This window comes from Salmo trutta, chromosome 10, assembly GCF_901001165.1.
Source record: "Salmo trutta chromosome 10, fSalTru1.1, whole genome shotgun sequence".
Classification (NCBI taxonomy): domain Eukaryota; kingdom Metazoa; phylum Chordata; class Actinopteri; order Salmoniformes; family Salmonidae; genus Salmo; species Salmo trutta.
This window is the reverse complement of record NC_042966.1, coordinates 29,917,036-29,930,188: the sequence shown is the minus strand read 5'-3', so window position 1 is coordinate 29,930,188 and position 13,153 is coordinate 29,917,036. Positions and strand designations below refer to the sequence as shown.

Below are 13,153 nucleotides of genomic sequence, written 5' to 3'. Positions count from 1 at the left end.
ACATTTACCCAAATGGAGTTGTTTTTAACCCAGCATTTTTTTCTTGTATAATTTGGTTTTCTAATGTGGCGAGAGTAGAGCGGTTATGTTGTGATCCTGTCAGGGCTGGGCTCTAACTGTAACCTTGTTGAATGCTGATTTACTGAGTGACGCACACCAGGAAGATACAGTACTTTGCATTAGCGCAGGGCAGGTGGAAATAAAAATGGTCCTCTCTTCTCCTCTGCTTCAATTTGCTTTGTTAGGTTGGCTACCTAGGTTCGTCTATCTGAGGTCGGTTTTATCTGAGTTCTCTTCAGAAAGTGACAATTGGGGAGAAAGGAGAAGCGGTTGATCAATGCCCAGGGAACCTACAGGATGGCACCAGCGAGGCAGACGGTGTGGGTTCTTCTCGCGCTGTCCGGTGTTCTAAATTTGCGCTCCTGCTGGACTTTCACTTGTCCATCGATTTGCAAATGTTCATTTAAGAGCGATACATGTTACAAAGACACGGGAGAGAAACTCAGTTGCACGAGGGAAACGCAACTGAAGTCCCAAGCTGCTCCATCGTTTATTCGAAACTTGTAAGTACCCAAAAATGTCATTCCGTTTTGGGGGAGGGATTGTACATATATTACATTATAGTGTCAATATCTATCCATTGTTTTTAATTTGCCCAACACTTTTGTCGAGCTGATTATTTATTATTTGATTATTTATTTAACCTTTGAATTCAACCAGTCAATTAGGAAACGCATTCCAATTTACAGTAGATACAATGATGGCCTTTTATCAGGACAGTACAGTGTGTAGTACAGTACCTAGCTACTGATTGTGCTTTGCCTTCACTTCAGTTGATTCAATTTCAGGCCACCATAGTAGCCTAATACTCAACCTGGTCTCATAGACTAGACATAACATAGTAAATGTAAATCCAGTCAAATGTGTATGATATGTTATTTTGGTGTGGTCTAACGCGAACGTCTAGCAACCCATAGGTTGCGAGTTCGAATCTCATTACGGACAACTTTTGTATTTTAGCTAATTAGCTACTTTTTAACTACTTACTACTTTTTAGCTACTTTGCAACTACTTAGCATGTTAGCTAAACTTTCCCTGAACCCTAACCTTAACCCTTTTAGCTAACCCTTCCCCTAACCCTAACTATAACCTTAAACCTTTAACGTAACTCCTAAACTTAACCCTAACCCTTAGTCTAGCAAATTTTAGCCAGCTAGCTAATGTTAGCCACCTAGAATTTATAACATATCACATGTTTTACAAATTTGTAACATATTGTCCACTTTGCAAATTCATTTTCCGCTTTGTAATGTAAAACATTTTCATACAAAATGGGTGATGGACATATACAAATGAATACATACCATACGAAACATAACATATCATACTAAATGGACTGTCACAGATTTACATACAGAATAATAAGAAATGCTCTGTGATCTGGTTGCCTTGTGTATAATCTTTAGAAGACTAACTCATCTGCCGTTGACTGAAGTTCCAAGCAATGCCTTCAGAGGACTGATCAACGTGTCCAGAATGTAAGTTTCAATCAATCAATTAAGTGTATTTATTAAGCCCTTTTCACCTGTGACATATAGCATTGTCAGTATTCCTTTAGCCCTAATACACATTTTCAGTTTGCCTTTTCAATGTTATAGATCTGCAAAGCTTCATGAGGCTGTTTAAAACTGGCCTAGTGCCCAGTTATAAACGGATTTGTTTTGTGGAAGACATACTGCTGGTAGCTTTTATGAAAGGTGTGATAATCTAACGTTATATTGTATGAAACATTTATCTAAATGCATGTTAAAGTGGCAGTACAGTCAACATTTTTATAATATTTCCACACTATGAGGTCAAAGTAACACTCAGATAATAGCCTTTTAGTGTAAGAGGTGTTTTTTTGTGTGTGAGGGGGCGCCCTGGAATTTCAGCCTGTTCAGGTGGGATGGTGTTTTGGCCCAAAGCATGACATCGCAATCAGACCTAATTAGTCTGACCAATGACTTTTGGAAGTGGGTAGGCTCTAGAGTCTAGAAACGATCTTATCCACCAATCAGGGCTGTGTATTTAAATATTTACATTTTTATCAACACGCCCACACTGTCAGACTGAGCATTTCAATGGCAAAAAGAGGCTCAGGGAAATATACAAAATATGTTTGGAGTTATTTTCATTAAATAAACACACACTGTGATTCAATAGACATACAGTGAAAGACTGTATGGGTGCTTTAAGAAGAGGAAAGGAGATGTCCACTTTGGATGGGTATCTTTGGATGATGTTATTTACATTTTACATTTTAGTCATTTAGCAGACGCTCTTATCCAGAGCGACTTACAGTAGCGAATGCATACATTTCATTATTTTTTTTAAAATTTTTTCCTGTGCTGGCCCCCCGTGGGAATCGAACCCACAACCCTGGCGTTGCAAACACCATGTGTTGCAAACACCATGCTCTACCAACTGAGCTACAGGGAAGGCTATGTTATGTTCTGTTAGTTACTGATGTCCCCTTTAAGAATGGAGCACCCTTGATCATGCGCAGTGTTGTTCTATGTTATTCTGGTACTAACTCATTTTAGTAAATGTAAAGCTCCAGTTCATTTCCTTGTATTCGGAGTCTTTCTTATTATATTTCTTACTATATAAATAAGTAATAAGAGCTAAGACACTACAGATGAGTTGCCTGTATACACACATCCTTTTAGAGGAAGTAGTTTGACCTACATTTATTTCTGATGTATTACCTTTCACCCACTATTTAGGAGATCAAAAGCATGTCAATTCATATGAACTGTCAGACTTGTGTGTAGAGAAGGACCAAGGCGCAGCGTGAGTATCGTTCCACATCTTTATTAATATGTGAAACTTCACAAGACATACAATAACTATAAATAAAATAACAAACCGTGACAACAGAGGTGCAACATGCACTAACTCAAAATAAGATCCCACAAACAACAGGTGGGAAAAGGCTGCCTAAGTATGATTCCCAATCAGAGACAAAGATAGACAGCTGCCTGTGATTGAGAACTATACCCGGCCAACAAAGAAATAGAAAACATAAATTTTCCCACCCTAGTCACACCCTGACCTAACCAAATAGAGAATAAAAGGGATCTCTAAGGTCAGGGCGTGACATGAACAAATTGTTGGTTACTATTTGGGAAATAATGATAAGCATGGTTGATGAACCAACTCTCTGGCCTTATGGTTAGAGTGTCCGCTGTGTTGTCTGTGACTACCATTAAATGTGAAGACTTATTTTATCAAATCAATTCTCTATGTACAATTATTACGTGATTAAACAAATCATGTAAACTTTAATTAATTAGGAAGTCGGGGCACCACGGGAAAAAGTTTATATAGTCTTTATTTCCCGAATCAACTTTTCAGATATTTTCATATGTTATCAAAACAGTCGCTTATTAATGAATTGTACCTCATCAGTTCTCATTACTGAACGTCGCAAACCCTTGGATATCTGCACGAACCCTAGCATAAATTATGAATCAGTGATATACAAATTGGCTTAATTATTTATTTACTAACAAACTAGCTAATCAAATCACAAAAATACTTGAAAACACAAACAATTAGTTCCTACATGGGGTATTACATGATACAAAGAAAGTCCCTAGCGGACGAAACCCATATGATGGCTTGGTAGACAAAGGAAATGGTGTGGGGACCGCTCAATAGCGGGAAACTCATAGCTGATAACTACACTCATAGAAAGTGCTAATACTTTACATGAACGACCGCTCATTTGAAAAGAAATTGCCACTTACATATTTACGAGTGTATGTCTTGCTGTCTCTCTCTGTGGTCGCCGGTCCATCTGCTGGAGAGAGTCGACAGAAAAGTCTCTGGTTGCGTTCCCCCGGAAGTCACAGTCTGTCATAGTTGTTATAATGGGTACTTCAGAGAACCATTCGGAAATCTTATTAGAATAGGATGCGTTTACCAGACTAAAGTATACTGCTCAAAAAAATAAAGGGAACACTAAAATAACACATCCTAGATCTGAATGAATGAAATAATCTTATTAAATACTTTTTTCTTTACATTTTTTCTTTACAGTTGAATGTGCTGACAACAAAATCACACAAAAATAATCAATGGAAATCCAATTTATCAACCCATGGAGGTCTTGATTTGGAGTCACACTCAAAATTAAAGTGGAAAACCACACTACAGGCTGATCCAACTTTGATGTGATGTCCTTAAAACAAGTCAAAATGAGGCTCAGTAGTATGTGTGTGGCCTCCACGTGCCTGTATGACCTCCCTACAATGCCTGGGCATGCTCCTGATGAGGTGGCGGATGGTCTCCTGAGGGATCTCCTCCCAGACCTGGACGAAAGCATCCGCCAACTCCTGGACAGTCTGTGGTGCAATGTGGCGTTGGTGGATGGAGCGAGACATGATGTCCCAGATGTGCTCAATTGGATTCAGGTCTGGGGAATGGGCGGGCCAGTCCATAGCATCAATGCCTTCCTCTTGCAGGAACTGCTGACACACTCCAGCCACATGAGGTCTAGCATTGTCTTGCATTAGGAGGAACCCAGGGCCCACCGCACCAGCATATGGTCTCACAAGGGGTCTGAGGATCTCATCTCGGTACCTAATGGCAGTCAGGCTACCTCTGGCGAGCACATGGAGGGCTGTGCGGCCCCCCAAAGAAATGCCACCCCACACCATGACTGACTCACCGCCAAACCGGTCATGCTGGAGGATGTTGCAGGCAGCAGAACGTTCTCCACGGCGTCTCCAGACTCTGTCACGTCTGTCACATGTGCTCAGTGTGAACCTGCTTTCATCTGTGAAGAGCACAGGGCACCAGTGGCAAATTTGCCAATCTTGGTGTTCTCTGGCAAATGCCAAACGTCCTGCACGGTGTTGGGCTGTAAGCACAACCCCCACCTGTGGACGTCGGGCCCTCATACCACCCTCATGGAGTCTGTTTCTGACCGTTTGAGCAGACACATGCACATTTGTGGCCTGCTGGAGGTCATTTTGCAGGGCTCTGGCAGTGCTCCTCCTGCTCCTCCTTGCACAAAGGCGGAGGTAGCGGTCCTGCTGCTGGGTTGTTGCCCTCCTACGGCATACTCCACGTCTCCTGATGTACTGGCCTGTCTCCTGGTAGCGCCTCCATGCTCTGGACACTATGCTGACAGACACAGCAAACCTTCTTGCCACAGCTCGCATTGATGTGCCATCCTGGATGAGCTACACTACCTGAGCCACTTGTGTGGGTTGTAGACTCCATCTCATGCTACCACTAGAATGAAAGCACCGCCAGCATTCAAAAGTGACCAAAACATCAGCCAGGAAGCATAGGAACTGAGAAGTGGTCTGTGGTCACCACCTGCAGAACCACTCCTTTATTGGGGGTGTCTTGCTAATTGCCTATAATTTCCACCTGTTGTCTATTCCATTTGCACAACAGCATGTGAAATTTATTGTCAATCAGTGTTGCTTCCTAAGTGGACAGTTTGATTTCACAGAAGTGTGATTGACTTGGAGTTACATTGTGTTGTTTAAGTGTTCCCTTTATTTTTTTGAGCAGTGTATTTAAACAGCTGCAGTCTGAATAATTATTCTTTCGTTTCTAGATTTCTTCACCATTTCAACGTGGGAATGATCTCCACGTCCTCTGGTCTTGTCCTTTGGTAGAGTTGTAGTTTAAACCGCTTCACACACCAGCATCCAGCGTCATCCAGCACATTTGGTCTCATAAATTCAACCATTTGCGACCTTAGCTTACACCGTGGTTTGCGTGGTCTATAGAGTTGTAGTTCTTAACCATTTCAACATGTAGCGTTGCTCCATATTTTCTGGTCTAATGTACATTTCATAGGAACTAGGTTTTATACTCTGTGGAATAAGGGGTGGTTCTATGACGCCTAATGTGATGTCTGGGCTCACGGGGGTGTGGCCACTGACTAGTTACAACTTTATATGAAAATCCATACTCTCATTTAGAAGGTTAACATCACATTACATCTTTAAACTATTTGTAAAATGTTTAATCACATACGTTTCACAATATTTAGATGTTAACCTGACAGAGATACAGTTATGTATGTTTCCTGTCCTTCATGAGATCACCAAATGAAACACACTCGACATGACTGTCCTTTAAGTGTCCATGGATCATTCTCATTCAAAATAGAAACATTGTTTAATTATTCAAACGTTTGATGTCCAAGGGTTTCTCTGTGTTCCACAGTTTACATTCCAATCTCGAACACTACAGAGCATAGGGGCATTTTATGACCGACCATAAAACAGTCGACTTCCCGCTCTCCCCCTCTATGAGTGAGAGCACACTGTAGAGCGGACCCCCCTGTAACCTGATCCTTCAGATCGTCACAGGAAAGTTATGACAGCCGGAAGGTTGGGAGTTTGTTCCCCGGCCAAGTCATACCAAAGACTGAAAATGGGACCCGATGCGTCTCTGCTTGACACTCAGCATTTAGGAGATTGAGTGGGGGTAAGGCCCTGTGATAGACTAGCATCCTGTTCTGAGGGATTACTTGTACATCAAGCTGCCTCATGCTACAGAAACAGAAAATAGTCTCCTGCTCCACAAGTATTCTTATCTTGTATTATTTCTTATTGTTGTTGTATTGTTGAGAAGGAACCTGCAAGTAAGCATTTCATTGGGCGGTGTATACCATGTCTATCCCCACATACGACTAATAAAACTTGAAACTATGAGCCAAGGCTCGTGCAAGGCTATACTTAGGCCTACTGATGGCTGATGTTCTCCCACGATCTATTTCTGAAGACAAAAAACTGTAGATAGTGGGGGTTGCTGTTTTAAATAATCTGATACTGCATACGTTTTTACAAAGATAAGGCACCACACTATCTCCATATAAAATGTGTCTGCTTTATCTATACTGAACAAAAATATAATCGCAACGTAAATTGTTGGTCCCATGTTTCATGACAGGTGTGGCATATCAAGAAGCTGATTAAACAACATGATCATTACACAGCTGTACCTTGTGCTGATGTCACGTCCTGACCAGTGAAAAGGGTCATTTTGCCATAGTAGAATCGTCAGGGCGTGGCAGGGGGGTTGTTTTGTGTGTTTTGGGGTTGGTTTGTTTCCCAGGGAATTTGTTCTAGTTTTCTGTTTCTATGTTTCATTTTCCATGTGTGGCCGAGTATGGTTTCCAATCAGAGGCAGGTGTCTTTCGTTGTCTCTGATTGGAAGCCATACTTAGGCAGCCTGTTTTCCTTTGGGTTTTGTGGGTGGTTGCTTTCTGTTTAGTATGTTTTGTATACCTGACAGAACTGTTTGGCTGTCATTTGTTTTTTCTTTGTGAAGTGCTTCCATTTAAAATAAAAGGATGAGCACTCAACACGCTGCGCCTTGGTCTGTTCACTACGACACCTGTGACAGAACCACCCACCATAAGAAGACCAAGCAGCGTGGGAGGAGGTACGTGGAGTCTTGGACGTGGGAAGAAATCCTGGCTGGGGCAGGACCGTGGACAAGAGTATCGCCGCCCGCCAGAGGAGATAGAGGCAGCGAAGGCGGAACGGCGTTACTGGGAGGAACGGCTGGAACGGCAGGAGGAGGCTGAGAGGCAGCCCCCTCTTGTACGCCCTAACTTCCCGGGCGTACAGGAGAGAGCCGTGGAGCAAACCGGAGCCAATAAAGGAGTCAAGCGCTGAGTTCGACGCGAGATTCCGGGAAATGGTACTGGCAGAGAAGGCACTGCGGAGCGGGCGTGCTGAGGGGCGAGAAATGCATTACGGGGTGATGCACACTATCTCGCCCATCCGCACACACAGTCCGGTGTGGTCGGTACGGGCTCCGCAGCGTTGCCAGGCGAGAGTTGGCCGGCAGCCAGGAGGAAGTGCGCCGGCTCAACGCATCTGGCGCCAGTGCGTCTCCTCGGCCCAGTTTATCCTGCGCCTGCTCTACGCACGGCAGCCCTCATTCCCCAGCACAGCCCAGTTCACCCTGTGCCAGCGCTCCGCCCGTGCCGGGCTACAGTGACCATCCAGCCAGGACGGGGTGTGCCAGCCCTGAGCTCCAGACCTCCGGTGCGCCTCCACAGCCCAGCGTGCCTTGTGCCTGCTCTGTGCACCCAGTCTCCTGTGCGTCTCCCCAGTCTGGTGAGACCGGTTCCAGCTCCCCGTAGGAAGCCTCCAGTAATGATCAACGGTCCGAAGCCTCCAGCCATAATCCATGGCATGAAGCCTCCAGTGATGATCCATGGCCCGGAGCCTGTAGGGTTAATCCATGGCACGAAGCCTCCAGTGATGATCCATGGCCCGGAGCCGGTAGGGATGATCCATGGCACGAAGCCTCCAGTGATAACCCATAGTCCGGAGCCTCCAGTGATGATCCATGTCACAAAGCCTCCAGTGATGATCCATGGCACGGAACCAGTAGTGATGATCCATGGCACGGAGCCTGCAGCGAAGGTCCCCAGTCCGGAACCTACAGAGACACTCGCCAGTCCGGAGCCTCCAGCGATGCTCTCCAGTCCGGAGCCTCCAGCGACGCCCCCCTCAGCCCGGGGCCTCCAGCAACGCCCCTCAGCCCGGGGCCTCCAGCGACGGTCTGCAGCCCGGGGCCTCCAGCGACGCCCCTCAGCCCGGAGTCTTCAGCGACGGTCTGCAGCCCAGAGTCTTCAGCGACGGTCTGCAGCCCAGAGTCTTCAGCGACGGTCTGCAGCCCAGAGTCTTCAGTGACGGTCTGCAGCCCAGAGCCTCCCGCGGTGGTCAGCAGCGCAGAACGGGGGCTACGCCCGGAGCCAGAGCCACCTCCATAGCTGGAGGATTGGCGGAAGGGGTGGGTGTAGCACAGGAACCGTCGTAGACGGTGGCCACCCTCCCTTTAGGTTTGGGGTTGTTGTTGTGGGTTTTTTGTTTAGGGTGCAGTCGGGGTCTGCACCTTCGGGGGGGGGGGGGGTACTGTCACGTCCTGACCAGTGAAAAGGGTCATTTTGCCATAGTAGAATGGTCAGGGCGTGGCAGGGGGGTTGTTTTGGGGTTGGTTCGTTTCTAGGGGAATTTGTTCTAGTTTTCTGTTTCTATGTTTCATTTTCCATGTGTGGCCGAGTATGGTTTCCAATCAGAGGCAGGTGTCTTTCGTTGTCTCTGATTGGAAGCCATACTTAGGCAGCCTGTTTTCCATTGGGTTTTGTGGGTGGTTGCTTTCTGTTTAGTATGTTTTGTATACCTTTGTTTTTTCTTTGTGAAGTGTTTCCATTTAAAATAAAAGGATGAGCACTCAACACGCTGCGCCTTGGTCTGTTCACTACGACGCCTGTGACAGCTGAGCACAATAAAAGACCACTCTAAAATGTTTTGTCACACAACACAATTAAACAGATGTCTCAAGTTTTGAGGGAGCGTGAAGTTGGTATGCTGACTGCAGGAAAGTCCACCATAGCTGTTGCCAGAGAATTGAATGTCCAACCGGCCTCACAACCTCAGATCATGTGTAACCACGCCAGCCCAGGCCCATCACGTCCGGCTTCTTTACCTCTGTAATGTGCAGGAATAAGCTACGGACAATGAACACAAATGCATTTTATAAAAGGCAATTTGAATGCATAGAGATACCGTGATGACATCCTGAGGCCTATTGTCATGCCATTCATCCGCTGCCATAACCTCATGTTTCAGCATGATAATGCACGGTCTCATGTCGCAGGGATCTGTACACAATTCCAGGAAGCTGAAACTTTCCCAGTTCTTCCATGGCCTGCATACTCACCAGACATGTCACCCATTGAGTATGTTTGGGATGCTCTGGATCGACGTGTACGACAGCGTGTTACAGTTCCCGCCAATATCCAGCAACTTCGCACAGCCATTGACGTGTAGTGGCACAACATTTCACAGGCCACAATCAACAGCCTGATCAACTCTATGCAAAGGAGATGTGTCGCGCCACATAAGGAAAATGGTGGTCACACCAGATACTGACTGGTTTTCTGATTGACGCCCTACCTTTTTTTTAAGGTGTCTGTGACCAACAGATGCATATCTGTATTCCCAGTCATGTGAAACCCATAGATTAGGGCCTAATTCCTTTATTTCAATTGACTGGTTTCCTTATATGAACTGTAACTCAGTAAAATCTTTGAAATTGTTGCATTTATATTTTTGTTCAGTGTAGTTAGATAAAGTAGACTTCATCGGTCATAGTTAGGGAATAGAGCGCCACTTGGGACACACACAATGCAGCCCAAAGTTACTATTTGTGCATACAAACATACACAGTGAACAGCATAGAGGGTCTTGGTCTGAATATAAGGCATTGTGTGGATAGAAATAGCATCACAGTTTTCATAATGAATTTCATTAGTCACTTTTGTTTTTCAGTCTCATAGACACATAATAAAGTCTCAATGTGACTGATTGGGTATCAAACCCTGGTTTCTTGTGAGACACAAGACTGTTAGCACACTGAACAAAAGCCGCAAACATGGTTTACTAAGCCATCTTTCTTACACAAGGTGGGTGGAACCAGATGGGAAAAGTGGGTGCTTATTGTTTTGTAGGGAGTTGATGGTGTAGCAGGGAGTTGATGGTTTAGTAGGGAGTTGATGGTTTAATAGGGAGTTGATGGTTTAGTAGGGAGTTGATGGTTTAATAGGGAGTTGATGGTTTAGTAGGGAGTCGATGGTTTAGTAGGGAGTCGATGGTGTAGTAGGGAGTCGATGGTGTAGTAGGGAGTCGATGGTGTAGTAGGGAGTCGATGGTGTAGTAGGGAGTCGATGGTGTAATAGGGAGTCGATGGTTTAATAGGGAGCTGATGGTTTAATAGGGAGTTGATGGTTTAATAGGGAGTTGATGGTTTAATAGGGAGTTGATGGTTTAATAGGGAGTTGATGGTTTAATAGGGAGCTGATGGTTTAATAGGGAGTCGATGGTGTATTAGGGAGCTGATGGTGTAATAGGGCGCTGATGGTTTAATAGGGAGTTGATGGTGTATTAGGGAGCTGATGGTTTAGTAGGGAGTTGATGATGTAGTAGGGAGTTGATGGTTTTGTAGGGAAATCATTTGACCTTGATTACTGTGTGTTTAGATAGCTGGATGCTAGACTAATTTACCCATATTAAACAGTTTAGCTGATGTGGGATAATTGAGTGACTATTAGTGACTGACATAACAAGAGAAAAACTGTTGGTGCACAACCATATTTCGATATTGCACCTTGTGTATTCTACAATTCTACCTTGCAAAAGTTGAGACTCAGACTGAGTTCCTAAAAAAAACAATGTATTTAAAGTGCTGCATGCTATCCAATTATAGAATTTGAATAATCATTATATTTATATGATTCCAACAGTTCACCAATTAATTAGGTCTAGATTGTTGACCCATATCATGCAGCCCTACGTGACAAAGTGCAGAAATTATAACATGAGTGCAGGAAATGCAGAATATTTTTGAAAATGCTGAAACATTTTTGGGGTTGAAGTTGGATTGAACAGTATAAAACAATCAGAATGTAGAATGCCCCATTGAAATCACTTATAATTTATGTGTTGCCACCCTAGGGTCATGAACTACGCATAAAGCATATTTAGAATTTAAATTATTCCAAAACATCAAATACCATCAAAAACATAAAAAATATTGTGATATGATATTTTGGCCATATCGCCCAGCCTAGTTCATGCTTATTTTATTATAATTTATGTTCAGCTTGCTGCAAGTAGTTATTGTAAAATACACAGTAACTTACTTTGGCTGATCTCTGTCACTCTTACTGACCTGATGGTGTGGCAGGAAGGTCAGTTTGCTGTCAACCAAGAGGTTGAGGCCAGGTGAGGCTGAATCCCAAGTATCCTCACCACAAAGAATACTTAGTACTTGTCAACTCATGTTAAGCTACAGTTGAAGTCGGAAGTCTACATTCACCTTAGCCAAATACATTTAAACTCAGCTTTTCACAATTCCTGACATTTAATCCTAGTAAAAATGCCTTGTTTTAGGCCAGTTAGGATCACCACCTTATTTTATGAATGTGAAATGTCAGAATAATAGTAGAGAGAATGATTTATTTCAGCTTTTATTTCTTTCATCACATCCCCAGTGGGTCAGAAGTTTACATACACTCAATTAGTATTTGGTAGCATTGCCTTTAAATTGTTTAACTTGGGTAAAATGTTTTGGGTAGCCTTCCACAAGCTTCCCACAATAAGTTGGGTGAATTTTGGCCCATTCCTCCTGACAGAGCTGGTGTAACTGAGTCAGGTTTGTAGACCTCCTTGCTCGCACACACTTTTTCAGTTCTGCCCACAAATTTTCTATGGGATTGAGGACAGGGCTTTGTGATGGCCACTCCAATACCTTGACTTTGCTGTCCTTAAGCCATTTTGACACAACTTTGGAAGTATGCTTGGGGTCATTGTCCATTTGGAAGACCCATTTGCGACCAAGCTTTAACTTCCTGACTGATGTCTTGAGATGTTGCTTCAATATATCCACATAATTTTCCTCCTCATGATGCCATCTATTTTGTGAAGTGCACCAGTCCCTCCTGCAGCAAAGCACCCCCACAACATGATGCTGTCATCCCCGTCCTTCACGGTTGGGATGGTGTTCTTCGGCCTGCAAGCCTCCCCCTTTTTCCTCCAAACATAACAATGGTCATTATGGCCAAACAGTTCTATTTTTGTTTCATCAGACCAGAGGACGTTGTCCCCATGTGCAGTTGCAAACCGTAGTCTGGCTTTTTTAATGACGGTTTTGGAGCAGTGGCTTCTTCCTTGCTGAGCGGCCTTTCAGGTTATGTCGATATAGGACTTGTTTTATTGTGGATATAGATACTTTTGTACCTGTTTCCTCCAGCATCTTCACAAGGGCCTTTGCTGTTGTTCTGGGATTGATTTGCACTGTTCGCACCAAAGTATGTTCATCTCTAGGAGACAGAATGTGTCTCCTTCCTGAGCGGTATGACGGCTGCGTGGTCCCATGGTGTTTATACTTGCGTACTATTGTTTGTACAGATGAACGTGGTACCTTCAGCTGTTTGGAAATTGCTCCTAAGGATGAACCAGAATTGTGGAGGTCTACAATATTTTTTCTGAGGTCTTGGCTGATTTCTTTTGATTTTCCCATGATGTCAAGCAGAGGCACTGGGTTTGAAGGTAGGCCT

General features: G+C 44.0%; 1 protein-coding gene across 1 annotated transcript in view; it reads left to right on the top strand.

Moving 5' to 3' along the window:
- Window positions 1–357: 357 nt before the first annotated feature.
- The window catches only part of LOC115200822 (lutropin-choriogonadotropic hormone receptor-like), a 54,241-nt gene continuing 41,445 nt past the window's right edge, over window positions 358–13,153 (top strand). The window contains exons 1-2 of the mRNA XM_029763948.1: window positions 358–563; window positions 1,467–1,538. Coding sequence (XP_029619808.1) covers window positions 358–563; window positions 1,467–1,538 — 278 coding nt within the window. The remainder of the gene's footprint in view (window positions 564–1,466; window positions 1,539–13,153) is intronic.